Raw genomic sequence first — 27,517 nt, 5'->3', positions numbered from 1 at the left:
TACTTTACGACAAAATTTTACGGTCCCGTTCGCGCAAACCTTTTTATTACGCGCGTAACGTAACGTTACGCGTGTATCACGAATGATTCGAAGAGTTCGCGGAACGACGAAATGGAAATTCAAGTTTCCATCGCGGGGAAGAGGTTCTCGAGGGCCTCCGCGGACGAAATTTCGCATGCAAAGTCGCCCTAAGTAGCTGAAACGCCGAGAGGATCGAAAAGAAAGACGTTTCTCGTCCGCGAGTCTCGCGTTTTCCGTACGTCTCGAGGATGCTTTTGCGCGTCTCCTCTTCGCTTGAACTTATCCGCTCGAGGAAGAATAGCGACGCTGGGAGAGAGTGGAATCGTATCGTATCGTTTGCGCTGTTTTGCTTTTTTCCATCTTCCGACGCGTTTCACGTTCTCCACGCACTTTGCCGTGCTCGACGATCATCCTTCAACGTCGCGTCGTACCCGTTTCGTTTCTTTTCGACATCGTCGACGTAATCGCGCGCAAACTGGGACGGAGACGAAGCAGCGCGCTAGTTTTCTCCGCGTTTAACGCGCTTCCTTCTAGGTAAATATCAGGTTGTCCCAAACGTTTCTTTCGTTTTATTAATAAGTGTCGAAGCTAAAGTGTATCTCCTTTAATTCTCGCCGCGTGTTTCTCTGCTTGTAGGCTCAGGTTACAATAGAGTAGTTTTCGCTGCGTTTGAGTTTTAGTCTTGTAAGAGTGCTCAACCGGTCAACGTCTTTTTAGCCTCCGTACCTTGACGTTCACTTTAATAATACACAGTTCTTTTATTTTGCAACCGATCGAGTCCTTAATTTATCCAATAATTAAGATCCTCGAGAATAAGTAATACGTACACGATATTATGTGCGTTATGTATTTATATAAACGCTGTCACACGAAATATATTGAGTGCAACTCACGAAAGAAACCTTTGCGACAGCTTAATATTTAATCGAAACTTGCGCGTCTTCCTTTGTACAACGTTTAATTGGATTCAGATTTCGGTCGAGAATGTTTCAAACGAGCTCCACCGTTGAAAATTAATTTTGACGCGATCGTACCTGGAGGGTCGTAGATACTAGGTACGTGATTAGGGAGCCGAGACTGGAGGCGAAGCGAGCATCTGCGGATAACGGCGAAAATATAGGTATCTGGAAAGCACGTCGGTCGAACAACGTCGTCGATGCTTTCAGACGATGACGGAAATCGAGAGGACGTGCCTCGATATCCGTTCTTCCTTCTTATCAGTTCTCCGTCTCTCGACTTCTCTCCTAATTCTACGAAAACACACCCCGTTCGACGCTTCCACCGTCTTGGACCTTTCATGCCTCGACGCTTTCAGAAAATTTCCCGGATCGTGAAAAACCTCTTTTTAAAACTGCCGGCAAATGGGGAGAAAATTTGAAATTGGAATTCTAAGGATATCCTCTATCCAGGGTAAACCTGAGACCTCGATTCTCAATTTTCGTGATTTTTTGGTCTCTTCCGAACTTTGCGCAATTCGGGATACCAATTGGATTTACGAATTAAAAAACGGTATTCATTTTTAGTCGTGATATTAGAGCTTCGAACACGAGTGTTCTTTATGGGGAGCAACGCTACTCGTCGATGTAAAAATGAAGGAAGCAGAAATCTGGAACATCGAACATTCAAGATTTAAATGTACATTCGCTGTAAAGGGACGTCTCGTCGAAGCGGAGCTCCTGGAGAATGGAATTCCTTGGAGAATAAATCACAGTGGTCCGTTTCGACATCGATCAAAGGATGAAATCGTTTATCTTGTTCCTTCCCTGGAGCTTTGACGGGCAAATACTACAAAACGGGTTAAATCAATCGCGTTTCGAGCAGCGAGATATTCGTCCATTGGCAAAGGAACGGAACGCGCGTCGCGAGTGATAAATTTTACGCGTTTTCCCGCGAAACTATGAAGACGAATGCGTTGTTTGTTTCCTGGACGTCCGAACTTCCGTCCGAGCCCCCGAACGACGCGTAAATAATACTTTTACGTTTTCGCGAAACGATCCCGTCGTTCCTCGACGTGGAACTTCACCGACGAAGATTTGAATGCTATTCGGGGCTGCGCAAACATCATCGAATTTATCCCAGAACCGCGAAAAACAAGGTAAACTTCGAGACTGGATGGAAATAAAGTAAAGATTCGGTCTCCGACTCTTATATCAGAGATGATACTCGCTCGCGAGCTCGATGCTTCTCGTGGATTTTCGAAAGGTAAACGACGGAACGGAAATTTGAAAAAGTTTTCCTCGGGATAACCTTACGATGGAGTTACGAAACAATTTCCAAAGTAGAGAAACTGTTTTCCAATCGACCAGGATTTTATCCGCGTTAAATTATTCGCGACGTACACCTAATTAAAAGCTTTCCAAGTTATTTTTCACTGGCACGATTCGTTATACGGTTTTAATATTCATTGTGAAATATAAAGTAGAATCACCGAGTATCGTAAGTCTCCCAAAGTATTTAAGACTCAGTACCGCTAGCGCTCGCTTAAGCCTACCAAGTCTTTCGAGAGTTCCGTGGGACGTTGCCCGCGTTTGTTTCACCTGTAAACAAAGATGCGGAGATAATTGAAAGTCGTGCGTTGTTCGAAAGTTGTTCTAGAAGGATCCAATTAACGCTAAACCTTCGGACGGTTCGTTCGTACTTATTCGTAGTACGAAAAACGCTTTTTAATCAACTTATCAGCTTCAATTCTTCCAATCGATAGATATTAAAATATAGAAAAATACCTCACGATTGCTTCTTCTCGACTTTTCGCGTTCGAAAATATTACGTTTTCGAGAAACATTGGTAAAATAATCTGAAACTTTAAAGTGCATCGAATGTGTGCATCTCCGAGTTAATTGAATATTTACAACGCATATAACGGGACATGAACGTCGGCTGTGGAAAAATAAAAAGATTTTCGATGTTAAAAAGGTGGAGAGGAGCGATGGGCGCGACTTGACGAATATATTTCTGGTTTCAGACACGCATTGGCCGGTTCTCATCTGCGTTCTCATGGCGACGACGGTGCTTTCTTGTCGGCAGAGCGAGTTCCAGTGCGGCAACGGCCGCTGCGTCGCCCTGAACAGGGTGTGCAACGCCGTCGACGACTGCGGCGACGGTAGCGACGAGCCAGGCCAGTGCTCGCGTGAGTACAACTTTTTCATTCTTCGCTTCCCCTCTTCGTATTTCCGTTCAAAGGACCATTCAGAGTTTCGATCGAAACGCGAGACGGTCTCTTCTCGCCCTTCCCGGCCCTGGCGAACCAGGAAGAACGGAGTTTTCGACTTTTGCCCGCTGGCCGCTTTTTTATTTCCTCGCAGGTTCGCGTGTCGCGTCGCGATTCGAGCTAAACGCGGCCCATGCAGGCGAAATCGAGTTACGGAGTCACGGGATCGAGCTTCAGCTTGCTGGGTTTAGGGTCGCCGATCCTTGAGTCGCAAGGGAACGTTTAGAGCCTTGTACCGAGTAGTACTTTGGGATCGTACGGCGCAAGAGTCGTTGTACTTCTCGAGTGTAACGTTACCATGAGTCTGTTAAATTAATTAAATATCGGCTAACGAGTTCAGAGCTTATTAGGAAGGTCACCAATGAACGGTGGAACCAGAAATGGACCAGTATAGTTGAGTTGTTATAGTTACAAACCAACAGGAGAAACCATTTGATTGGCTCCGACAAGAAAGCTTCAAGTATGAGGATGACGTTTATATAAACAACTAGTCGCTAAGCCAAATGTGGCCGCTACCAACCTAGACGTTGATGCGACCTTAAACAAATCGTTACAAACAAACGAAAATGTTCACAGCTAATAAGAGTGAATATTTTTTTATTTTAAACTTCTACGTTCTTCGATTCCATTCGAAATGAGGAGGTTCGTGTAAGGTTCGTGTAAGGTCGTGTTCTCTCGCGTAAGAGAAACATACGCGCTGTGGTTCGTTGAATTATGCAACTTTCGTATAAGATGTTCTTTTCTCTTCTTCGCCTGTATAAATCCTCCCGAATTCCAAGAACTACTTCGATAACTGAAACGTCAGAGTAAGTCGCTTTCTCGACTCGAGAAGCGTGCATGCACTCTCGAAAGAGCAGGCAAACGTCGAAAGACCCAGAAATGTGGGTGCATTGTTTTACCCAACGGAACTTGAACTAATTGTTCGGTGTCTTCTCGCCCGGCAGAATTGACTTTTCCTACTATCGCGTCGTAAGATTCTACTCTGTTCCCGGAGCACGATGCGGGTTCGGGGTATGAATCTAATTTTTTTCATATACCCATTGTTCCGGTGTTCCAATTAATCTTTTCATTTCGAAGTAATTACAATTCTTACAGCAGTACTCAACCAGAAACCCACAAAAATTACCCGATGCTTCAATTACTCGGGGTCGAAATGACCCCAAGTGCAACTTTAATCTAGAATTACTATTAAGTTATTAATTTTATGAAAATATATGAAAAATGTTGTCTTTTACGCATTGCCTCGTTGCTGATTATTTTTCGCCATTTTGAAAATTGGATACAAATGTTTTGCCACGATATTCTCATTCCGAAAGGTTCGAACAAATATCCTGAATTTCTACGAGCGAACGACTCGTACGTACAGTACGCGAACGATACTGACAACGCGGCAATCGTTTAAACATGACCGGGGTTATTGGGACCCCCTGTGACCGGCGCGTTATTTCCAGAACGTGCGACCTCCACGAATGATTAACGACGTAAAACACGAAAATCGTTACGAGAGGCAAAAATAAAATTGCCTCGAATAAATGTACATCACTGTCGAGGTTGGTATCAAAGGTGATGATTAGTCTCAGGTTCGTCGTTGTTCGTGGTAAGCGAAGAAGCAACGGCCTCCAGGGGCAGACGCAATCGCCTTCCTCGTGACCCGTTTCACGGGGTCGCGAAGGCACGAACATTTCGGTGGGGCTCATTGTCGAGCAACCTGAATGCGGTAACCGATCCCCTCATTGTTCCTCGCGGGCCAACGATCGAACCGTTCGAAAGCCTCCGCTCGAAACGCGACTGTCTCCCGATTGCCGCCACAAGCCGAAAGGGTTTCTACTTCGTTAGACTCCTTTCGGTCCCTTCCTTGCTTTATTTCTCTCCGTTGTTTGTTTACCTTTTCTCCAGCCTCCCACGGGTTGCAATTAATCCTCGAAAACCTGGCCAGGTCCCTCGCCCCCTCGCTTTATACGCGTCTCGGCGACGAAATCCTCCCTCCAGCGAAGGACAAGGGGATGTTTCCCTTGCTCGGACGAGCCTGCTATCGACAGACCGTGATAAAATAGGGCAGCTCGAGCCTGAGGGCGAATCCGTGGGCGAAAACCGACTCCTGATCCCCACCCCCCCTCCCTTTACCTTCGTTTCTTCTCGATTCTCTAATTTTCGTGATTTATCCCAGTCGGCTGGAACGATTCTTTGAGGAACGAGGGGGCGGGATTTATCGTGTCTCGCGTCGATCATTCCAAGGGCCTCTGGGTAAACGAATTCGATCGTCGAAAGAAGAGGATCGACGATTGATTCCTTCAAAAGGAGATCTGAAACGGCATTCGAGGACGGAGGTTGTTCGTCCGTTCACATTTTCTCGCATTTGAACATTTTGGATGATCGAGATGCGATAATATAATAGGACACTCGATTTTACCCATGCTGACGCGGTTAACCTTTAATAATATTCGATGTACAACGGATCGGAGAGCGAAATCGTGCTTAACAGTCGAGAACCGTTTCTCGAATTCCTCCTGTACGCGGTAACACCGTTTCGCGAAAGTAATTCGACGAACGTTACAACTCCAATTACACTAGCGACATTTATTTCAGTTGCCTCGTAGCTCGCCGGCCGTGGAAGTTTTGTTTTCGCCTGCCTCGTAGAGCCGCGTCGCGCTAGGAAAAATATTTGCGCGTTTAGCCGGCCGTCGCGTCGCCGGAAAACAGACGGAATAATTAATCGCGCGACTTTTTCCTTGGCCTCTCCGCGGCCACTTTAATGAGAAACTTTAAATAAGAAACTGGATCGCTCCGGCGAGAAGATATGGCACAGAAAATTGCACGGGGGAACTCCTCGAACGGCTGGAATATTTTCCATCGATTTGTACGCGATCGATTTGCGAATTCGGTGCTCCGTTGCCTCCGTTGATTATTGAGGTAACCGATTCAATTAACCAGTCAACCAGCAGTTAAACAACGAAGTCAGAAAGACGCAAATTTTATACGTATACAGAGTGTCCCACGGTTAAGTGTTACAAACTCGTGTCTGAATAACTATCGATGATAAGAAAAAATGATTTAGATGTAAATTGCAGGATATAATAGGTTCTCTATCGTGGCGCGAACGATATTTTCTTTGCGTTATTAATTTAATTACATTTAATTTTAATCCCTTGCACTCGAGGCTCTTTTTTCTGGTATCTACCAGCAACTCGAGACGCTTTCTTAGCGTTCTACTGCCACGAATGATTGTACCGGCCTCGAAAATGAGATCTCTAATTTGAGATTTGAGAATCAGGTCACCCACTGTCTCAACGACAATCATTTTATTGGCACTTCGAGTTCCAAAGAAATTCAACCTAAAGACAACCTAACGGTGACTGAGAGTCACCTCTCGATTCCAAAGGGTATAATTCAGACCAGCGTCTTATCGCAATTTCCTCACATTTTATATTCCCCGTCCCGCCTGTATTTGAACACCCTGTACAGATCCCATGGAGCACAGGTTGCTCATCTCGACGTTCTCGCCCACCTCCTCTATCTCGAGCTTAGAACACCGCCCTATCGCGAATTTCGTCACGTTTGATATCCCTCTTCATTCCTACCCATCTGTACTCGAACACCCTGTATACATCCCATCGAACGCAGCTTGTTCATCGCGGCAGCTTCATCGCGGCTGTAAATCCACAAGGAAACGTAGCTAAGACGACACCACCCTCCTCCCTCGCCCGGTTTTCCCGCATTGTCTCCGAGCAACCCTCCGACTGTCTCTCGCTAGCAACCGCAGAAAATGTCGCGCGATTATAAACGCGGGGGCTTAGAGGCTTAATATCCGCGACTCGTGGTCGGGGAGGATTAAACGAAGTAGACCCTCGAGGAAAATTCACGGTTCGCGGAGGCTCCCCAAGAAACCGAGCCGCGCTCCCATCCCTCTCGAACCCCTTCCGAGCGTCTGTAGTAAAATGCACGAAACAGGCAACCAGCTTCGCGCCGGGCGTTTTTGGGATACGTAAAATACATTCAGGAGGGGGTTGGGGGAGGGGAGGAGGGGGGGGGGGAGGTGGCCTATCGTCGACGTTCGGATCCCTCGCGTTCAAGTTTCGCGCGTTCGTTTGCATTTCGCGCGACACGGGGCGATTAAACGGACCGTTTAACGCTGGCAATTTCCTAGACTGATTCACGATGAGACGCGGATGAGCATACCGAAATAGCGCGGTGCGATGGATAGATACCGCAACGTGATGCTTCGAGGAGCATTTTTTGTTTCGTGCCATTTTCCGTCGTGAAATTCTACAAAGTGGAAATTCCAACAAAGTGAAAGTTTTGTCGCGAGACTATTCGAGATTGGACAACGTAACGTTTCGCTCAATTTCTGGCGACCAACGTGTCTATAGATAGAAAGTGGACCGGTGATAAGTGGATCGGTAACGCAGAGCGCTCGTTCGGTAAGTTCAGACCGCTCCATCGGTTAACGTAACGCGCCGAGGCGGCAAGGTAGATAGCTCCGCGGGCAACGCGGACCGTTCCGTCGGTAAAGAGTCCGTTCTCTTCGGAGAAATAGTCGGGCGCTTCGTTAACAGGGTTCGGCCGGGACAACCGGGCGGGTGAATGAAAAATAACGCGCGTTTCGTGCTCGGGGCTTTTTCTCCCGCGATAAGGCGGTTGATAAACGGGAATTATATATCACGGTCGGTGACTCGTACCACCGTAATTATTTCGCAATGAAGTACGCGGACCGATCGACGTCCAGATGGCGTTCGGTGTAAATACATCTCGCGGTGTAAATTATCTCGCGCGACGCGTTTCGCGATATAATAATTATAATGAGAGCGGCAGGGAGCGCAGGAGTAGGTTCGGCACGCGGGACGGCGATAAATCATTCGCTATCGCGGCAAGAAATTTACGAAGGGAGCGAACGCAGTCACGGCCGCAAATAAATCTGAGCTGCGTTTAGCCGCGGCGCCGGGTACACGCATCCGTGCATAAACGAGGCTCGTAACTTAGGTTAATTACGGGCCGTGGGGGGTAGAGGAGGGGGGGGGGAGGGCACGTCGAGCGATTACGGGCCACCGTAACAGGAAACTAAACCATAAAGCCTGACAATAGTGGATCAAAGGATACGTTCTTCTTCCCTTGAAACCAGTCTAATTTGCTTCAGGTCGCGAGCGCATACGGTTTGCAACACTAATTTCAAATCGGTCGCGCCGTGTGCGATCCTTAAACATCCTTAAACGTCAATCGAGCATCTCTCGGCACTTGTAAAACATTATCAGATGTTAGTTGGACAAAGGAAACAAAATTCCTTTCGACACCTATCCACTCGAAGCGCTTTCAACGTGTCCGGAATCCTGCTAATCGCCTATCGAATCGTTGCGTGGAAATTGATTCCCTTCGAGTCACCGTAACGACCGAATCAAAACGCCAACGGAAAGATCGTTTTCTCGTGAGAAGAAACTGGAAGCTGACTCGGTGGCTCGTCCCGATCCCCCATTTTTATGCCGCGCTCGTAACTCACCAGCCGAGTCGTAAAATTCCCCAATGTTACCCGATTCAGATGTTACGTTGCACCGTTTTTATTACTTAATGCCCCCGAAGGTGAGGGGAGGCGGTAGATAAAACAGCGAACCCAATGGGACGCTCTCTCGTTCCGATAAACCCGCAGCCAGCATACGCGCGAAGCGAAGGAGACGGAAGAACGTCGACTTCCGGGCCCCTGTCGCGGAGAGACGTTCGGAATCGCGATTCCGCTCGCGCGTCTATAAAACCAACGTGTCCGCCATTGAACGGTATAGAAATCTAGAAATAGAGCGAGAGGAGGTATTCCGACGGAATTGTCGAGGAAGAAATTGGTACGTGTCAGCCTAGACGACGGCTTTTTTTTACCGTACCGTGGGCGTTGACGTTTCCTGGCCACGTGAAAGGGCCCCGACGGTTCAACTTCCAAGACCGACGAGCTCGAGGCGACGCGACACTTCGGAATCTTCGCGAATTTCCAGAATCATCGCGTCGAATCTTTGGAAAAACAAATTTCATCGAAACTCGAAGCGTTAAACAGTTTGTTCTCCGAACGCGAAAGGTCGAATTAAGCGAGTTCCGTAAAACGCGCAAGCGAGGAACATGCTCCGCGTCGAAGCTCATAGCTCCGTAGCGGGCGATCTTCTTTAAGAGCGAACCCCCCATTCTTCCTCGTGAATCTTGGAATTATAAATTTTCTCGAGTCCCTCTGCCGCGATCTTTACCCTCCTTTTTATTAAATTCTCCGATTTATTTTTACCCATTGGGATGTTGGAAGTTCGAAGCCGAGCCAGCCGGTCGGCAATCTATCGCGGCGGGTTCGCAACTTGAACACGACCACTTTCGTAAACTGCATTCATAACGAGAAGTCGCCTCGGAAAACTTACGATAGGCAATAACAAACTTTCGTATTCTTCTGAGCGGCTCGAATGAATTCTCCCCGCGGGTCGAGTTAGTTTATATCAATTATGCCGGTTAAAGTAATTAAACGCGAAAAGGAGTAGAAGCGCGCGTGGCGGGAGGGTGGGGAGGGGGGGGGGTGGGGGGGAGTGGGTGGACGGGTTGCATCAAGTTTTATTAAGAAGTTACCTATTGCGCCGCATTCCCCGCACGTTCGCGTCGGAAAAAGTTCGAGCTGGGAACGAGAGACGTAACGAAGAAAATTTATTACGAGTCCCGCGATGAAATTATCGCGTTTCCCATTTTGGCTGGTCATCCAGCTAGACTTCCTTCGATTATTCCTATTTGTGCGCTTAGTCCTTTATCGTACACCGCGTCGCTGGTTCTTTTGCGAAGTTTCGAGAGTAACAATGGAGTCCAAGTTTGAATATTACGGAGAGCTACCGAGTCGTATCGCGGTCCCCTCGGGAGAGGGAAGCTCTGGAAGTTACGGGGAGCGCGACACTAGCGCCTTCGTGACGCCTGTGGTCACCCCCTATGCGATCGAAGTTTCGTTGCCACCATAACGAGTAGCGTGCCAAATGGTGGTGGTTCGACTCTCTGGATTTGGTTTTTTTCATAGACTAATTCAGCTTCGAAGAGACTACCGAATGGATCGTAGCGCAACTATATCCTTGATCGATTGATCGACCGCATTAAATCCGATCGACGCATTTTGAAAAGTTAGCGCGAATAGAACCTACCCCCTTTTTGCCGCGGCTCAAGTACCAGCGATTTTGTCGGTTAAGACAAGGCGTCGTCGATGAATCGACAAGTTCCGTGCCCCCCTCGATTAATCCCCTATTTCTTTAAATAATTCACAAACATCCAGACGAAGATTAAATATCGCCGGCGATGGCCTTTAAAGCGTGGCTCGCAAAGGGGGCGCTTTAAAGGACCTACTTTTCAGTCGTCGAGCTGAGTGCTCTTTCTGTCTCTCTTCGCCAGCTACGGCCGGGCTTTCTCCCCTCCTGCTTCTCGGTTCTTTTCCGCCTCCATTTTTTCCCTCTGTCCTGCGTCTTTCACGTTTCCTTTTCCGGACTCCTCGGGGCGAAAGCGAGCGGTCTAACTTCCCCCGGCGCTTTTCAGCGGACCGAGGGTAGAAATTACGGTGCTTCGCGAGCTTTCACGCGGAGTACGCGTAATTTCGCTGGAATATTATTAGGTCCGTAAGAATTAATCGTCGGTTTTCGAACTTTGACGCTTGGTTCTCGGATAACAGTTCGCTCTATTCACGGTCTAATATCATCTTGCAGTGCAGGTGCTAATTTTTACTCACTTCGAGTTATTTACTTCGTAATGGATATTAAGCAAGTTCGTGTAATCTATATATATAAGAATGAAGTCCTCACTGATTATGTGGATTTAAATATATAATTTGAAAACCGACATTAATTTTCTACTAACCTAATATTTAACCTCTAAATTTAGCCTCTTGCGAACGAATGACCTTTCGTGATGTCATCTGAGAAAGTTACTTCTTCCGAAAAGATCGTTTCTTCGAACCACAGGACTTCGGTGAAAACATGGACAGGATACTCTTTCATTTTGCTCGACTGCTCAACGCTCAACCGACACATTTAATTTTATTTCATCGATACCGAACACGGCTGAACAAGAACAAAGATATTATATCAAGTAAGTGAATGGAAGATAAAAAAAGTAGACGGTCTTCAGAAAAGATTCTTGCGTCCCTCGTTGGCCTTCGCGATCCCGCTGAAGTTGAATCCCGTAACTAAAGAGGAAACGTGACGCTGTAGAAATTAAAAAGTACCGTCGTAGCATCGAATCGCAAAGAACATAATTACGCGGGAAATTTTCGCCGGCCCTGGCTGTCGGCAAGTTCGCCGTACTGCTCGCGCGTGGATTCATCTCCGGGTTCTTCATCGACGCGGAGATGGAACACTCGTACAAGTCGCGCATGGATCCGTCGTACGACATTTGATCGGCTGAAAACGCGACGAGGTTACAAACATTTCGAAACCGATCGATCGACGCAGCGACGAACGAAATCTGTACCTTTCATATTCGCCATGTTGTTGGACTGAAAGCTGAGATTGCTGTTATCGGAGTAGTCGTACGGTCTCGGGATGAACAAACCGGATATATTAGGGACGTCGCTCGACTTCCTCGCTGACGGCGATGCGTTGTAGTCACCCGCCTCGGTCTTCGCGATGCTGAGACAGGGAGATGGAACCCAGTGGCCACCTACGAAATCGAACGCATGGTTACTAGCGCGAGAGACTCGAGCTGTCGTTATCGAAGCAGTGAAGCGTACGCGAAACATTAGGTTTGTCCATCTTCGTCATTGGCGACATGTAACGGTCCATCCCGAGCTTCGTGATGGTCGAAGTCGGTGATAGATCAGCCAAACCTTTCGGATCGGCTAGGTTCTTATCCCCCCAAAAGCTGCCCTTGTCGGAGTAACCATAATTCGATGTACCAGAGAAACTACGATTATCCTGAGCTGTCTTCGTCTTCGGAGTCACGTTGTAACGACTTACTCCCGCCACGGATGTCGCTTGATCGGCGCCTGACTCAGCCAAGTGATCGTCTTTTGTATCGATAAGGTTGTTATCCCCGCGGAAGCTAGCGCTGCGGCCGTATTTGAACGCACTGGGAGAATTTGGATTCCCTTGAGCCGCCTTCGCCACCGATCCAATCTTGTAACGCACCGTCTGGATCTTGGCGATCCGCGGACCAACGGACGCGTCGCGACTCTTCGTCATTTTCTGTTGCGCGCCTTTGAGCGTGCACGCCGGCAACGCGAAAGTCTTATCCTCGTCAGAGATCAGTCTCATCTTTTTCGGCGTGGAAACGTCCTCTTTTTCCGTGTGGCTCTCCGCTACCGCGCGCTTATCTCTGACCGACGCCGAGGCAGGTTCCTTCGGGTTCTCCTGTCGATCCTCGTCGTTCAAAGGATGATCCTGGCCCTCGTCAACCGCCGTATCAACCCCCTCCCCGTCCATGTTCTCGTCCGTCTCGCTGGCAGCGTCCTCGCGCTCCATGTCGCCCTGGCCCAGGCTGACAACGGGACTTCTGGGCTCTGTCGAGTCCTCTGGAGTACTCTTGTTCTTGAACTGGTTCGAGTTGTCGTCGCCCAGGCACATCTGCTCGAGCATCATCGTGTCCACCGACATGGAATCTGCGGAAAGCGTCGAAAAATCAGCGACTTATCGAAGCGCGAATCTGCGATTACAACGAGGTCTCGAAACCTAAAGATCCGTCGGTTACCAAAAGAATTTTCGAAATTCGATTTCAGCCCTTCCGTGAAATTGGTCTTAATCGCGCTCTCGTACATGGTTCGCATTTTGGAGCAATGGACCTTTGGCGGCGGCATCTCCAGCAGTTTCCTAGCGCGAACCTTCTTCTCCTCTTCTTGCATCTTTTTGCGCGCGGCCACCTAGAATGAACAGAGAAGCGGCGAGGGGGCAACTCGCGGCGATTTGAATTATTCCGTTTCGTTAAATGCGGCAAGACGCGCGAACCTCGTTATTCAGAGCGTTCAGCTCCTCCTTGCGATTCTCGATCCTCTTATTCAAGCTTTCCAACCTCTCGTCGAGTTCCTTGTCGTTGACCATTTCGCGTGCGAAATCGACGATCTTCCCGCGCGTTCTCATCCACGCGATCCGTTCGCGTTGCCCGACTCTTTTCTTCGTCTCGTTGATTTTGTACTCCGTGACCATTTTTTGCACTCGGAGCTTCTCCACTTTCACCTTCATTTCCATCCTGGCTTTCGCCAATGGAAACTCTTCGTACTTGGCCTACGTAAGTTGTTACAATTATTGTTACAGACCGTGTTGGAAATGATTCATTTTCTTTTCTGAATACTCGACGAAGATTATTTCAGAAAACGTACGTACGTGGTACTCCTGCCACGTTTTCTCGTAGTCCTTGAGAATATCCTGGTGTTGTTGAAATTCCAAGGTCATGTCCTTGTAGTCGCCGTCCAAGTTGGCCTTCGTTAGCTCGATAGCGTTCGATAATTCTCCAACGTACTTGTTTTGCCTTTCGAGGATACGGAAAGTCGATTATTTAACGGAGTAAGTGAATTCTTTTTGGAATTGTGATCACTATTTTTATTTTATTCTATTATTACTATTATTATTTTTATTATAATTATTATTATTAGGGTACGTCATCCGTTGTACATCGATCCTTGCATCAGTCCTGGTTGCTTCACATCGTAGTTTACATTTCGCGTTTGTCTTTCTCCCTATTAGATAATTTGTTGTTTACCGATTCTACTTCCTTACTTGTTCAAAGCGTCGGTTAGAACCACGATGTTCTCCTGTGTATTCTGCATCGCCTTCTTCAGCTCCTTCCTCGCGTTCAATTGCTCCTTCACCCTCGCTTTAAAATCTTTTTTTTCGCTCTCGACACCTGGCGAACAACGGGAAAGTGCAATTTTCATTTATATTATAACCGTAGCGCTACATTCTGTTAATAAGTATTATAATTCTAATCTTAATAATCATGGTTACAACGACGATTCAATATTTCGTAACCAACAATCCTCGGAAAAATTATCTTGGAAAAATTACTTTGATCATTTCTAGTATCATGGCGAAAGTAGACGATTAACAACACGGTACCCACACGATAATTCCTTCCTGGCATTTTCGAGTTTCACGCGGAGACAGGTCTCGAACATGTCTAGGAATTGTGGGTCATCGCAACTGATTCCGTCCTCCATATTCTCTTCGCGGCACAACTTAAAACAGGCCGAATTACTTTGTTGCTATAACTCGGCGGCAATAATTAAGGGAACGTCGATCGAAACCAGCACGCCACGCATCGAAATTGAAACAATCGCGCCGATTGGCTGACGCGATCGCGGGGCTTCTCGCGGGAAATTTGAATCGATTCAGGAGGGAACCATCGAACTCCTTACTTTCAGCTACAAATTTACAATTGGTTGCGATTGATCAAACAGTAAATTATGAATTATTAGAAAAAGGAGAATGAAAGTTACACATATTTTTTGTTCTTTTTAAACAACAAATTTAGTATCAATTTTCGCTTGTTCGGTGTATCACCGTGTTAAATATCGTCGCCCATGGGAGGAACATTTTAATTTTGCCTGTTGACGAACACGAATTTTCTCCCTGCTGGAATAAACATTATCTCGTTCGCGGGAATGGAACAAAACATAAACCGACGCATCGGACGATAAAAATAAATTTCACCCACTAAACACCGATCGACCCTCGTTCGCCGCTGATGGGTCGTCATTGACCAGATCGTAAAGCGCCGATTCGCATCGTTCATTTCACCGACGAACTGTCGTTTATAAGCAAATCCAATTCTCCCACGGCGACGCGTCGTTGATGTTTACGCGTCATTTGGATAGCCTGACGTTAGATAGGAGCGACGCAACCAACTGGCAACCGATTAATTCATCGAGAGATGGAAATTGATATTGTCCTGGCAAAGCGATTCGCGTGTCCACCCTACCATCCTGTGGGGGTAGGGAGAGAGATAATATAAGTAAAGGGGCTGGGTGCTGAGTGTGCAGACACAGAGAACTGGCTGGAAGCCAACGGACCAGACATTTGGGTCAAACCAACCTGCCGTTCCCTTCTGGCATTCGCGAATTCCTCCGCAGCCGCCGCTGCTGCTGCTGCGTTCATCCCTCTTCCTCGACGTTTCTGTCCCGCTGCGACAGGGGTGCGCAACCACTTTTTGCAATAAAACGCGCAAAGTAAGTGGAGGGAACAAGCTTGGTACCAAAAATGTACGTTCTCGTGGGGCTGAATCGAAGCGCGATATTTATAATGTTGCCCTAAGAATGTATTTCTAGTTTCATTCCGCGAGTCGAACGAATGCGCACCGCTGCCCTGTAGATACTCTGTGAATTGCCGATACTCCCTCCCCTTATCCACCCGCTGTACCACAGATCGCGAATATTAAAACGCGGCCTATTAAGCTATCGCGGCCATTCTCGCAGTTGAGATATTAGGCGAGGACGCTTTTATCGATTACGATAGAAGGTATCGACTCCTGACAGTGACAACGACAACTCGTACGCTGCAACCCTCGAGGGCGTCGTTCACCTCGAGTTAAGGTCCTTAACCATGCGAATGAACCCAGTCGAAAGTGTCCAACGCAAGCGTTAGGATCGTAATTAGGCGCGCATACCTTACAGAGACGATTAGATTGCATTCCGAGCGTCCGATAACATTCTTCTTTGCCTTTCGATCGTCCACGAGCATTTCCAGCGCGCCGATCTCCCCGATTCGCTGTCGGTCGCGTAAATATCCCGCGTGAATTTCGCCGGATGGCAAAGAACCGAGATTCGTAATTTTCTCGTTCGGATGAAACGGCTGGCCGATAAACGAGCTCGTTTCAGGTGTCTCTCAGGGAAAGGAATGCTCTCTATTCACCGCGAAATTTAATTACGCTCCCTGGCAATCCTTTCGAGCGTGATTCCCTCGAGCGTGAAACGAAGTGAAATATATAAATAATAATAATAATAATAAAAAAAAAAAGAAAGAAAGGCGAGCGGTCGGCGACGCTGGAACGAACAAGGACGAACGAAGGGTTCGGGGTATGGAATATATTTAATGAAATCTGTTGCTCTACGAGCTGGGGAACGCTCGGGTACTCTCGACAACGAAATTACGTTATTGGTTTGGAGGGTGGTCTTTTATTTCAGGGGAAAAACATAGGTGGAGGTCGTTAGAATTTACGTCAACTGGGATGGAATATGAGAAGAAGGCGATAGAAATGGTGGACGGAGAAAAGGGTGATGAAAATTAACAAATTTCGATCAGAAAACAGAGAACGGAATGCAGAAAGCTGAATTCGAAGGAGAAAGGGAAACTAGAAGAAGGAAGAAAGGAAGAGACTGGTGGCGGGAGTGAATAACAAAAAGGAGGCAGCGAGAGACGAAGGAGGAGTGTTCGTCGAAACGCGACGACGGCTGCGACGTGAAACGAGAGGAAGCAACGAAAGATGAAAGGGGTAGACTAGGGTGCGTCTGTGCGTGGCTCGGGGGTGAATTTTCGCGTCGTCGATGCCCGCAACTGCGCACAATTTGCGACGCGCAACGCGACGTGTCGTCGACGAGTGCTCGACGCTTTTCAAACGGCGCAGACAAACGGACGAGGACGAGCCGCGAAGGAGGACGCATCGTCGTCAATGGGAAACGCGCCCACGGGGTTGCTTTCACCCTTACCCGACGATTTGTGGTTCATTAACAGCCCCACCCCCCCACCCCCACCCCCCTCCGCCTCGTATTTCCCATCGCGAGGAAACCGAATACAGGCAAACTACACTCGCAATTAAAAGTTTCGCCTTCTATTCATCCTTTTTAATTTTGAAAAGAATTGCCTTCCTGTTCAATGTTTCCATCGTTTCTTTTATTTTCGCACGAATTCACGTATCCGAATACTCGTCGGTTTTCTTCTATTTCGTTTGCTTAGTTTATATATTTACCTAGAAATTTGTCACGAAATAAACATCGCGAGAAAGTTACGTAATAGTCGGTGCAATAAGTATTCGTACAGGAACCAATTCAAAATAAAACCTATATTTATTCCTATATTTCCTATATTTATTTTATTAATAAATTTTTGGGGAAATAAATAATTAACCAACATTTCTACGCATCTTTAGAGTAAATTATGCGTAAACGAAAGATTATTACTTTTAATGTCGACCTCTTATTTACTTTCTTATTAATTTTATTTTAAATTGCTTGCTGTACGAATACTTCTTACACCGTCTGTACATGGTTAAGACATCAAATGAAAAGTGAAAAGAACGTCGCGACGTGAAACGTAACGAATCGCCAACTCGTCAGCCACCCAAAGGTTCATTGGCGGCATCGATAATTTTATCGAAGAACGCGAAAACGTTCCCAGCCCACGGAGTGCATCGTCGCGATCGAAATTCGTTGTTCGATCCACAGGCCGACGATAGAACCGCGAAAGCGCGGGTATCCTTTTCAAAACGAGCACTCGCGAAGCCAACGGGGTTCTATCCAACCCCTGACGTTTATACATCCACGGCTCGTACTTTATTTCCATTTTCTGCTCCCTTTTCTTTGTCCGGGCTGTGCGTCGATCCTCGCGCGGCACGACGTCGACGTGGATGTTTGAAACAGAAAACACACGATCCCGGAATTCTTTTTCTCGATAAACGACCGGGCGAATTTTTCTCGTCGGAATGGAATTCGCGCGACGCGTTAAGGCGACGCCCGCGAATGCCGGGTCGCGTCGGAAGGAAGAGAGCAACAGAAAATCTTGACGCGTCGGTTTATAACGGAAATTCGATCCGAGGATTGCTTTCGGATTTCGCTTTTGTTTTCACGCGGTGAAACGCGACCCGTTCCTTGGTCGACGAGAACCAACGAGGACCGTCTCCCGTTTGTTTCTCTTTCAAAATTACGTCGGAAGATGACAGGGGTCTAGTCGAACCGAAAAGTTTTCGAGTACACCAGGTTGTTTCGTTTAAACGCTGCAGTCGCGTCGCAGTTGCCAACTAGGGCCGATTCGCGATTGGCGACACGCCAGGTGGAACGACGACTCGAAAGTTCTGTTTCGGGTTCAATACCCATTTCCAACTACGTTTTCCTAATTTCTCCGCTGCTCAGCGTTCCCTCGCGTTAACGTGAAACGCGAGAACTCGTTCGGGTGCGGGATATCATTCGCTTCCCCTCGAGAGGATCGTGGATTTCATTCGAAACGGAAGCGAATTTCGCGAAAGTCCGAGATTCAGATACGTTCAACCCTTTCACTGCTGAATTAATCAGCGACGGCGAGAGCCTCTGCCCTGAATACGATACGGCCGTTTACTTTTCTTGTTAATTACATTTATAGAGCTATAAGGATTAAACGAACAAGTCAAACACACGGATTAATTAATCGCGGAATAATATCATCGTATTCCCCGTTGGAGAAGCCCCGTCGATCCAGACGCGCGTGGATTCGTCGCTGAAAACGCACAGATCGGCGAGATTTTCGAAATCGCGCGGCTGAGGTATTGAAAACGGGGAATCAATCGCGGGACAAGAAGCGGAAGCCAAACGATCACAGATATTTCGCGAAGAAGAGCTCTCGCTATCAAACGTCCCCTCTGAATGACTTTCTTTCTCTATTCTACGGGGGAAGCCGCAAAACCACTCCTCTTGATGGGCCACTGATCGCACGGTAGCTTCGATTGGCTTCCCTCGTGACATCGGTACATCTCTCTTGCAAATGGATCTTCAGGGGAAACTGGATTCGCGTGGGCCGCCGACAAGAAAGGAGAACCTCAAATTGGATGTGCCCAGCGACGGGTTCAACAGGCTTCGAATCGTTTCGAACATACACCGACGAACCTCTCGAGTTTCTTCCAATTTTATCCGTCCCCCTACGATTCTACCGTCTAGCTGGATCTTGCTTGATTCGAGCAAATTTAACGCGCGTATATACCTACCGACTCGATTGGATGCCCGACGCGAGTCTGCATCCTTCCAGCAACGAAACGAACCGAGCAACGCTGAATACGCGAGACCCCGACACGTTTTATTCAGTCGCTACGTGTTCTTCTTTATCTCCATTTATCCATCCATTCGTTTCTACCTCTTGGAATCGCGAAATACGTGTGAGTTTCCGGTTGGATAAACGCCGTTTATTTTTTGGCGACCCGATGTAATGTTTCTTATCTGCCCTCTTCTCTTTCGAGGATCGCTGAGTGTATACATACTACTTTTGCATGCGAAGATACTTTGGCCATGCCAACTCGTTCCTTCCTTGTTAATCCAGGACACGATGAAGTTTTCGTACACCTCAAAAATGAGCTCCGTTCAGCTCGAATTTTGGAAACTCGATATTTTTATCTTGGACACGTTCGAGTCGCTTCGAAGTCGAGACTCGCGATACGCTTGCCTGCATAGTTTATGCGATACTCTTGCGCGATAGCGGCGAAAGTTTAACGATTAACGAGCGCCTAGCTCCTGGTTACCTCGATGAATACGTTCCAGCGACGAGAGCGCCAGCAATTACAGCTTGACAAGAGGGATCCTGGAACACGCGATATTTATTCTACCCGTAAAACATCGTAAAATGATTCGTCCAACTCCGGAGATCCACGCGGGACTGTTCGAAGAATTCTGGGACTGTTCTAGAATTTATTCACCTCGGGAAAAGTTATCCGCGCGGGATTATGGAGCCGTAACAGAGCCGTAACAGAGCCGCAACTACACTCGCCGCGATAGTTGGCATTCTGCCGTAGGTTTAAGGTGGCTGAAAGTGGTCCGTGATTTAAACTCGCGCGTCTCGCAGGGGTCGTTATCGTACGCGCGATAAATGGAAAAGCACTCGGCGCGAGGAGTCCATATTTTATTGCGTACTAAAATATTAGCGGGAATCCGCGGGAGACCGCGTCACCTGTCGAGGATTTATCGCGACGACGCATCCCGAGGTGCCAGCGAAACGGGGTCGAAGGCTCGTCAGGGGTGAAACAGTAAGGAGCAAAACCACCCACGAATATTTCTTAATATTATAATAACAGTAGATGGCGTATAAGAAAAACACTGTATTTCAAATGTATTTTAAATGTTATATTAGAACCTGATGGTTAGGACGAGACTGACCTAACAAGTATAAACATCGGTGCAATATAATGTAATAAAATACGTTAGTAATTTCTATCAACTCCTTGATATTAAAAAGAAAGGAAATCCGAACGAGGCACCGCGAGTCAGACTCGTGCTTATCGGACCAAATTCCTTGCCAGTAGTTTCGCCCCGTGGTTGCACGCCAAAAGGGTAATACGAATTTTGTTCAACGTCGAATAACTCGACACCGAATGAATAATTATTAGGATCGAATATAAACGTACTTTTATCGATCGAGAAAATTGTACATCCCGGCCAATTGTTAGAATTCTCCTACCGTCTCGAGCCACGTAATACCGTGGAATTCATTTTCAACGTTGGCGGAATTCATTTAATATCCCGAGCTAATAAACGGACGAGTAATGATAGAGTAGGGGGAGAAAAAAAGGTAGGAAAGAAAATAAACGAGCGGAGAATAAGACGGGAGTACAAAGGAGGACGGCAAAGGCAGCGGAACTAGGACGCTTGTAAACGAAGACGGGGATGGCTGTGACGCTGGAGGAATTATTAATCACGACGTTCGGAAGGGTTTCTCTGTTCTTGTACACGGGTTCAAACGCCCTGCGCGTTCCGCGCGTCGAACGAGGACGGTCGACCGGGTTCGAGCAGTGACAAAGCCGCGCAATTCGTCAGAATTCACAGCCGCGCGATAGAGCCAGACGCATCTTGTGCGCTAAAACGCCGCCGCGAAGTAGTTGATGCCAGTCATTAGTCAGCCGCGAGACGCAGTCGCGCGAGCCAGTCTCCCTCGGCCAGGCCCCCGGGGCTGCTGGGAACTTTAGTAATTTGACGTAACAGATGCACCTGCTGAATTCGTAATACTTCGGTGGCGTCTATCGGTTTCCGATACCTGAATCCCGTCATTAAACCTAACGACGACGTATATTGAATTACTCCTCGCCCCGATTGTTCATAAAGACTTTGTCACTTTCGAAAATCGTCGTTTCCTCGTCGATACTTTGGCTCCTTTCGCGGGATAAATGTTGAACGATCAAATGTTGTAACGATCGCTTCGGTAATTGGCTGGACTCTTTTCGCGTTCTAATTTGAAAGAAACCGTGACGTGTCGGGGGAAAGGAAGGCAGGCATGAGACAGGACTCGAATAAATTACAGATAAGATTAACGTATATTATTATTTAGATTAATGTATTTGGCACACGACATATAAACACATGAAACGTAGAGCATACATAAAAGTCGAAAGTCGACGCGACTGATCTCGTGGCGAGTTCGACGAGAAGCGACGCAAAGTCGTCATCGCATCGGACGTTAAATATGTAATAAAAGAAAAAGAAGCAAATATTATACAAGGGTAGGATTACTATATAGAAAATGAATGGTTATCGTACGAAACTGTTCCCGAAAGTATAGCTTGTAGAATATCCCAATCGCGCCAGTAACGTCGAGTAAGTTCTTGATTAAAAATGGATCCGCATTGAGAGGTCGCGAGTAGGTCGTCGATTGTTCGTCGGTGGAATCGATTTGCGAGGAAAATTGTCCGACTATCGAGTTACATCGACGTATTGCGGCGCCAGTGGAAGCCAAGGAGGATAGATTTCAGGCGCGCTATTAGTCGGGCAAACTGGGATTCTGATTAGGAGCGAGACCCGATGGCTGGAAATGGCGGGCATTGTGTTCCCGATCCATTCACCCCTGGCGGTGGTGTGCGACGGCCCAACGACGTAGCCCCCGATCTCCGTCCTACACGTCCATGATGAGCCCTTGAAGCCCCACAATGAAACGGTATTGTAATCAAGCCGTCCTGTTCAATGTGATTCTGCACGGAGAGCACGCGATAGGAAGCCAAAGCAACTCGATCGCCGAGTGCGTTTCGGTTTCCTTTCAAACGGCACGGCGCGATCTTTCTGCGAGCGCGGCGCCCGTTGTTAAAAACAACGTCACCGTCGAATTGATTAGTTTCGAGTGTTCGCCGAGAGAAGAGCCGGCTCGGAAGTGGAGGGAACTCGATTCTCTTTATCCGCGACTGTAACGGCTACAGAGAGTTCTCGTCCAGAGTGAAAGTTGTGCGCGCGACAACCACTAGATCCACGACGGAAAGGACCGTAACAAAAAGTGATTGGAAATCAAATCCTAAACCCCGTTACGTTCTCCGAACATTTTTGATAGATACTTCGTGAACGGTAGTTCCCAAGTATGATAGTTCGTACAGAATTTATTCCAAGCAGAGGGTGCAAGGTTTTGTAATAAAAAAAAGATTCTTCTACGTTCTAATATCAAACGAACAGTGTTTACATGTCGTTGGGAGTAATTCGATCATTTTCCTAGCCCCACGAATTGCCAGAATTCTCTCGCTCTTTGCCCAAGAGTGAAAAAGAACTTTCTTTTACTTAACCATAGAAAAGTAAATGTTGTTCAATTTTTTTTTCGTTTCACCTGAAACAGATGATAGATTCTCGTCCAGAATGCGTACCTTTGTTAACCGGCGCGACCTCGCGGCAGAATTTTAATTAGCACCGCTCGAACCGGCCGAGATCGATCGGCATGAAATCGCGTTTTCGAGCCAGTCGCCGATCGCACAACCGTCCGGGGTGTATCGCATCCGCAGTTGGACAGGTTTCAAAAACGATACGGGTATTTACCGTGAATCAGCGACGGGCCTTTCGAGAGCCTCGATATCTGCGACGCGATGATTACCCCCGATAAACGCGTGATCGATAATCCACTGAACACTATGCCAGCCGCGAAATGCCTGTGACGCGAGAAACTCGCTCCGCACCGGTTGGACTTTGATCGAGAACCCGGTTTTTTTCTTCTTTTTTCTCTCTTTTTTTTTGTAATTTCTGTTTTCGTGAATATCCATTAAACCCGGCAGACCGACGTGACGGGTCCACGCGTCGATTTCATTTCCTTGGGAGGGGTATATCTACCTGAAAAAACAATTTAAACAATTTTGGGAAACTATTAACGCTTTGCACTCGAGGCGTTTTTTTCTGGTATCAGATTAGATCGACTCCGAAAACGAGATCTCTAATTCGAGATTTGAGAATCGTGTCACCTTTGCTTCAACGACGATCATTTTATCGACACTTGGAGTTCCAAAGAAATTGAACCTAAAGGAAACCTAGCGGCGACTGAGAGCCACCTCTCGAGCGCAAAGGGTTAACGAGCAAGGTACGCAATGTAAAAAGTTGAGAATTGAATCTGAAAGATATATTTTCGTATCGTTACGACGTTACCGATATTCCACGTTTATGTTTGACAGACTAAAGAAAAAAGTCGATTATCCCGATATCCAGTCCCTTTGATCCCGGACTCCGGTTCCTATAATACCCCAATCGAATCGTTTGGCGCACTCGTGCCGAGGACGAGATTTTATTGGACAGCAAATCGAATCGATTCGTTCACGTCGATTTCTTAGCCTTTCTTAGTAATATCTGAAATCGCGGAAAAAGAGGCATTAGAATGGAAGGCGCTCGAGGCGCACTCTTCGCCAAACGATTCCTTCGTAGGAATTCCGTTTCCAAGCTAGAGTGAAATACCTTTGCAGCGAACTCCCCTGGCAGGCTTCAATTGAAAGTCTTTCTTTTTCTCTCTTGTTGCAGCCTGCAACAAAACGTACTACGGCGACGTGGGAAAAACCTACGACCTGGAGCTTCTTCGACCGAAGGAGGACAAGGTGCCTTACTTTTGCAAGCTCACCTTCAGCGCGTCGGGTGGCGATTTGGGAGACATCGTTCAGGTTAATTTACGAAACATTTTTCCTGAAGCAAAACCCAGTTATACGTAGTAAATGGTTATACGTAGGTAAAATTGTCCCCATCGTTTACGTATAAAGATACAAGTTTACCGTGCGTTCGGTCCTTTGTCTAACATTTTTGGTTATGCGAAATCATTATACTTTAACTATGTCAGAATTCAACGTCACGAGGTTGAAAATGTTTCTTATCGCGAGGATTTAACTCTAAACCTACCACGAACTCGATTGCTCCTTCGCCTTTGCTTTAAAAGATTTTGTTTCGCTCTCGACACCTGGAGGACATCGGGAAATGCAATTTTCATTTATATTATAACGTTAGTACTACATTCCATTTAATTGTTACAATTCTAACATTAACGATTACGATTACAACGACGACTCAATATGATACCACGAACGGTCGAATAACCATTTTCAAACTTTTATACGCGGTTCTTTTATCAAACATATAAACCATTGTTTCGCGCATTATTCAATTTAGCACCGGCACCGCCGAAATATTTCCGCATTCAACCGAAGAAATGCAAACGAAATCTCGACAGGTTTGCCGTTAGATATGATATCGCGTACGCGTACGTCTGAATGTCTAAAGCATCTAGCGCGCAGATCTATCTCCTTTTCGAGTATTCCCGACGCGCTAGGGTCGAAAGCCCTTTTCCGCGGGAAACAAACAGATTCGGTCGCGACGAGAAAAAAGAAAAATGAAGGGGGACGCGGTCAGTTAACAGGCCAACGAGAAAAGTTATCGTTCCCGTCGAAACAACGCTCAGGGGAAACAGAAGCGAAAAAATTCTCCGAGCGAAGGACAAGGGAGAGCCGCGGTTGGCAGACGAACAAGAATCAACGCTGGAATTTTTAATAACGCAAATTGCTAGACTCGCGCTAGAGTCCGAACCGGCCTGTCCCGCGAATAGCTTCGTGCCCCCGAAAACTTTCACAGCGAATGGAACTTTCCAGCTCGTCCGTTGCCAAATTATTTATACGCTGCAACAGCTATTCCCCGGTGTTTGCCGTTCCTATCAAAGGGAACCGCAGCAGTTTCGAGGAATTAGACGAGTACTCGCTACCCGGTATTTAACACGTTCAACGCGCTTCATTTTTTTCCCCCTCGACTTTCGTATTTCCCTACGCCCGGAGTCGGCCGCACCCTGGACTTTCATATCCGATCGTTACCAGAAAGATATACGAGATGAATTACGAAACGCATCCGTCGAGCTCGCGACGGAGATTCAAAAGATACTGTAGGATAAGCAAATAGGGTAAATGTATGTAGGATAAGCGAACAGGATAAATGTAGGCTAAGATTTGTGATAGGGTTACGGTGACGCGTCAAAGGCCTGCAAACCTGGCGAAGCAAGGGCTGCAACGCACTTCCCCTCTCGGGTCCATCGACGAAAACGCGTCTTGGGGAAATACCCATAAACAAACGCGACGAAAAGCGAAGGAAGCGTTCGGTAGATAGACGTCGTGGCAGTCGAGAGTCGTTAGTCGTCGTTGAACGCCGTTGTACCAGACATACAATAAATATAGACTTTTATTATTTCTAGTTTAATCGGACCTTTAATCGTTTGCACACAATATCTAAACTAACAACGAATTGTCCCACGTTTCGTAACAACTTTTTAAGAAACCGATCGTCCTTATCGTTCACCGATTTCTGGCCGGCCACTTGACGTCCACGTTCTCCCGATTTCAGTTGACGTTCGACAGCTTCACCCTGGGGAAATTCGTGTCGTTCACGGCGGAGGGCTGCCCGGATGGGTCGCTACAAATTTCGGAGGCACAACGACCGGATGTCGGTGGCCTCTGGTGCGGAACGTCCCGGAGGCCCGCGACTTACTACAGCGAAACGCCGGTCGTCTCCATATTTCTGAAGCTCCTCAGGCTCAGCAAGGATCAGACGGGATTCAATTTCGACTTCAGGATGGCGTACAAGATGATCAGGAAGTCCGACGCCGTGGTGCGTTACGGGAATCCGTTTGTCGGTGCGTATGGAACGGATGTTTAAAGAATGAAAACGAAACGGCTGCTCGCAAAGTTCCTCGGTCTCTGGACTCTTGGTATTTAATATATAGTCAGTCCCATAAATATTCGTACATTTGAGTGGATAGGTGTTAAAAGGAATATGGTTAAAGGATAGGTTGAAACATTCGACGGCTAACCAACTTCTTATAACGTTTTACAAGGATCGGGAGATGGTCGGTTGACGTTTAACACGTCGATTGGCAGATTCAGGGTTGAAATTTTGCCTCGAGACAATTGGGAACTGCGAAATCTAACGTTTGTCGTATCGGCTTATTTTTGTGTTACCGTCAACATGTACGAATTCTATCCAGATTTGTTTCGATTAACACTTTGCCCTTGACATTGATCGTTTGTTAATCAAAAAGCTCTTTTGCTTACAGTCAGTCCCATAAGTATTCGTACCTTCTATGTCTATCGAAGAAGTTTGACTAAATTAAATAATAGTTCTGATATCACCAAATGAATTCTTTCTTATAAATATGTACACGAACAAGCTTATACATATTTATACAAACATATACTTGGAAACATCAAACCTAGCATTTAATTTAAACAAATTTCTCCTTATTCACGCTTATTCAAATATCTCCCTATATTTTTACCCGTACTATCGACATAAAGAGTACAAATAACTCGAAGCGGCGGGACAAATCTGATTCGACGACTACTTAACTACCCCTACGTCTTCCTCGAAGACACGAGCCTGTTATGGCACAGACGTTCGTATCGTATCATCCAAATAGGCGTTGCGGACAGTCAGGGACGTTACGGTTAGGATAATTAGGTCAGTGTTCACTCGCAGATTGCATCGAACGTTGTAATCTCGATTCCAGGGATAACGCAAGCGTCGGAAACGCCGGCATCGACCGAGCCAACGACGACCTCGTCGTCCAGCGAGTACGCGAACACCTCGATGGCGATGCAGACGGTGGAGCAGTCCGCGACGCCATCGAAGCCGAGCGGCGAGCAATACCTCGGCGAGCTGATATCCGGTACCTACTGCTCCCGCATATTCAGCGACTGCGACCGGAAGAAGTGCAGGCTGCAGTCGCCCAACTTCCCCGGACTCTATCCACGTAATCTCACCTGCTACTACGCGGTAAGTCCCGCGGGAGACACTGCACCGAAAACTTTTGCACTCGGTGCATCGTCGCCGCGGAATATCGAACCGGGATAACGCGTTCCTGCCGGGGTGGTGCCCCATCTAACTTTGCCGCCATACTCGTGAAATATTTACAAAGCTGACATTTGATTTTTACGCAATCGGAAACTATCGAATCTAATATTTGCGCTAGGATTAGGAAATTTACGAATCCTATCAAGATCCGTATTCTTCGACACTCGATCTTCGGAATCGATTTCTTAATTATTTAGCGAAAACATGACGGAAATCGTGGCTGTAATTTTCGTTCATTTAGACTTGTTTAAATAGCACAACTCTGGAGAGTCATTCGAAAAAGAGTCTCTCGCGTAATGACTCCGGCTATTTTATTTAAAACGTGCAACTCGTGT

General features: G+C 47.0%; 2 protein-coding genes across 3 annotated transcripts in view; one reads left to right on the top strand and one right to left on the bottom strand.

The window, feature by feature from the left end:
- LOC128886804 (uncharacterized) overlaps nucleotides 1-27,517 on the top strand; it is a 133,048-nt gene that overhangs the window by 86,964 nt on the left and 18,567 nt on the right. For both annotated transcript variants that reach the window (XM_054141968.1, XM_054141969.1), the window contains 4 exons: nucleotides 2,984-3,148; nucleotides 23,826-23,962; nucleotides 25,677-25,965; nucleotides 26,839-27,104. In XM_054141968.1, the coding sequence (XP_053997943.1) occupies nucleotides 2,984-3,148; nucleotides 23,826-23,962; nucleotides 25,677-25,965; nucleotides 26,839-27,104 (857 nt within the window). The remainder of the gene's footprint in view (nucleotides 1-2,983; nucleotides 3,149-23,825; nucleotides 23,963-25,676; nucleotides 25,966-26,838; nucleotides 27,105-27,517) is intronic.
- Nucleotides 11,275-14,351, bottom strand: LOC128886807 (uncharacterized). The gene is made up of 9 exons (XM_054141971.1): nucleotides 14,255-14,351; nucleotides 13,912-14,038; nucleotides 13,519-13,663; nucleotides 13,144-13,419; nucleotides 12,890-13,058; nucleotides 11,934-12,800; nucleotides 11,675-11,863; nucleotides 11,464-11,604; nucleotides 11,275-11,390 (listed from the first exon to the last, which is right to left on the bottom strand). Exons 1-9 carry the CDS (start codon nucleotides 14,349-14,351, stop codon nucleotides 11,329-11,331), a joined length of 2,073 nt encoding a protein of 690 aa, XP_053997946.1. The 3' UTR covers nucleotides 11,275-11,328.

Source organism: Hylaeus anthracinus, unplaced genomic scaffold (genome assembly GCF_026225885.1).
Source record: "Hylaeus anthracinus isolate JK02 unplaced genomic scaffold, UHH_iyHylAnth1.0_haploid 11985, whole genome shotgun sequence".
Classification (NCBI taxonomy): Eukaryota; Metazoa; Arthropoda; class Insecta; order Hymenoptera; family Colletidae; genus Hylaeus; species Hylaeus anthracinus.
This window is presented reverse-complemented; position numbering and strand designations above follow the sequence as displayed.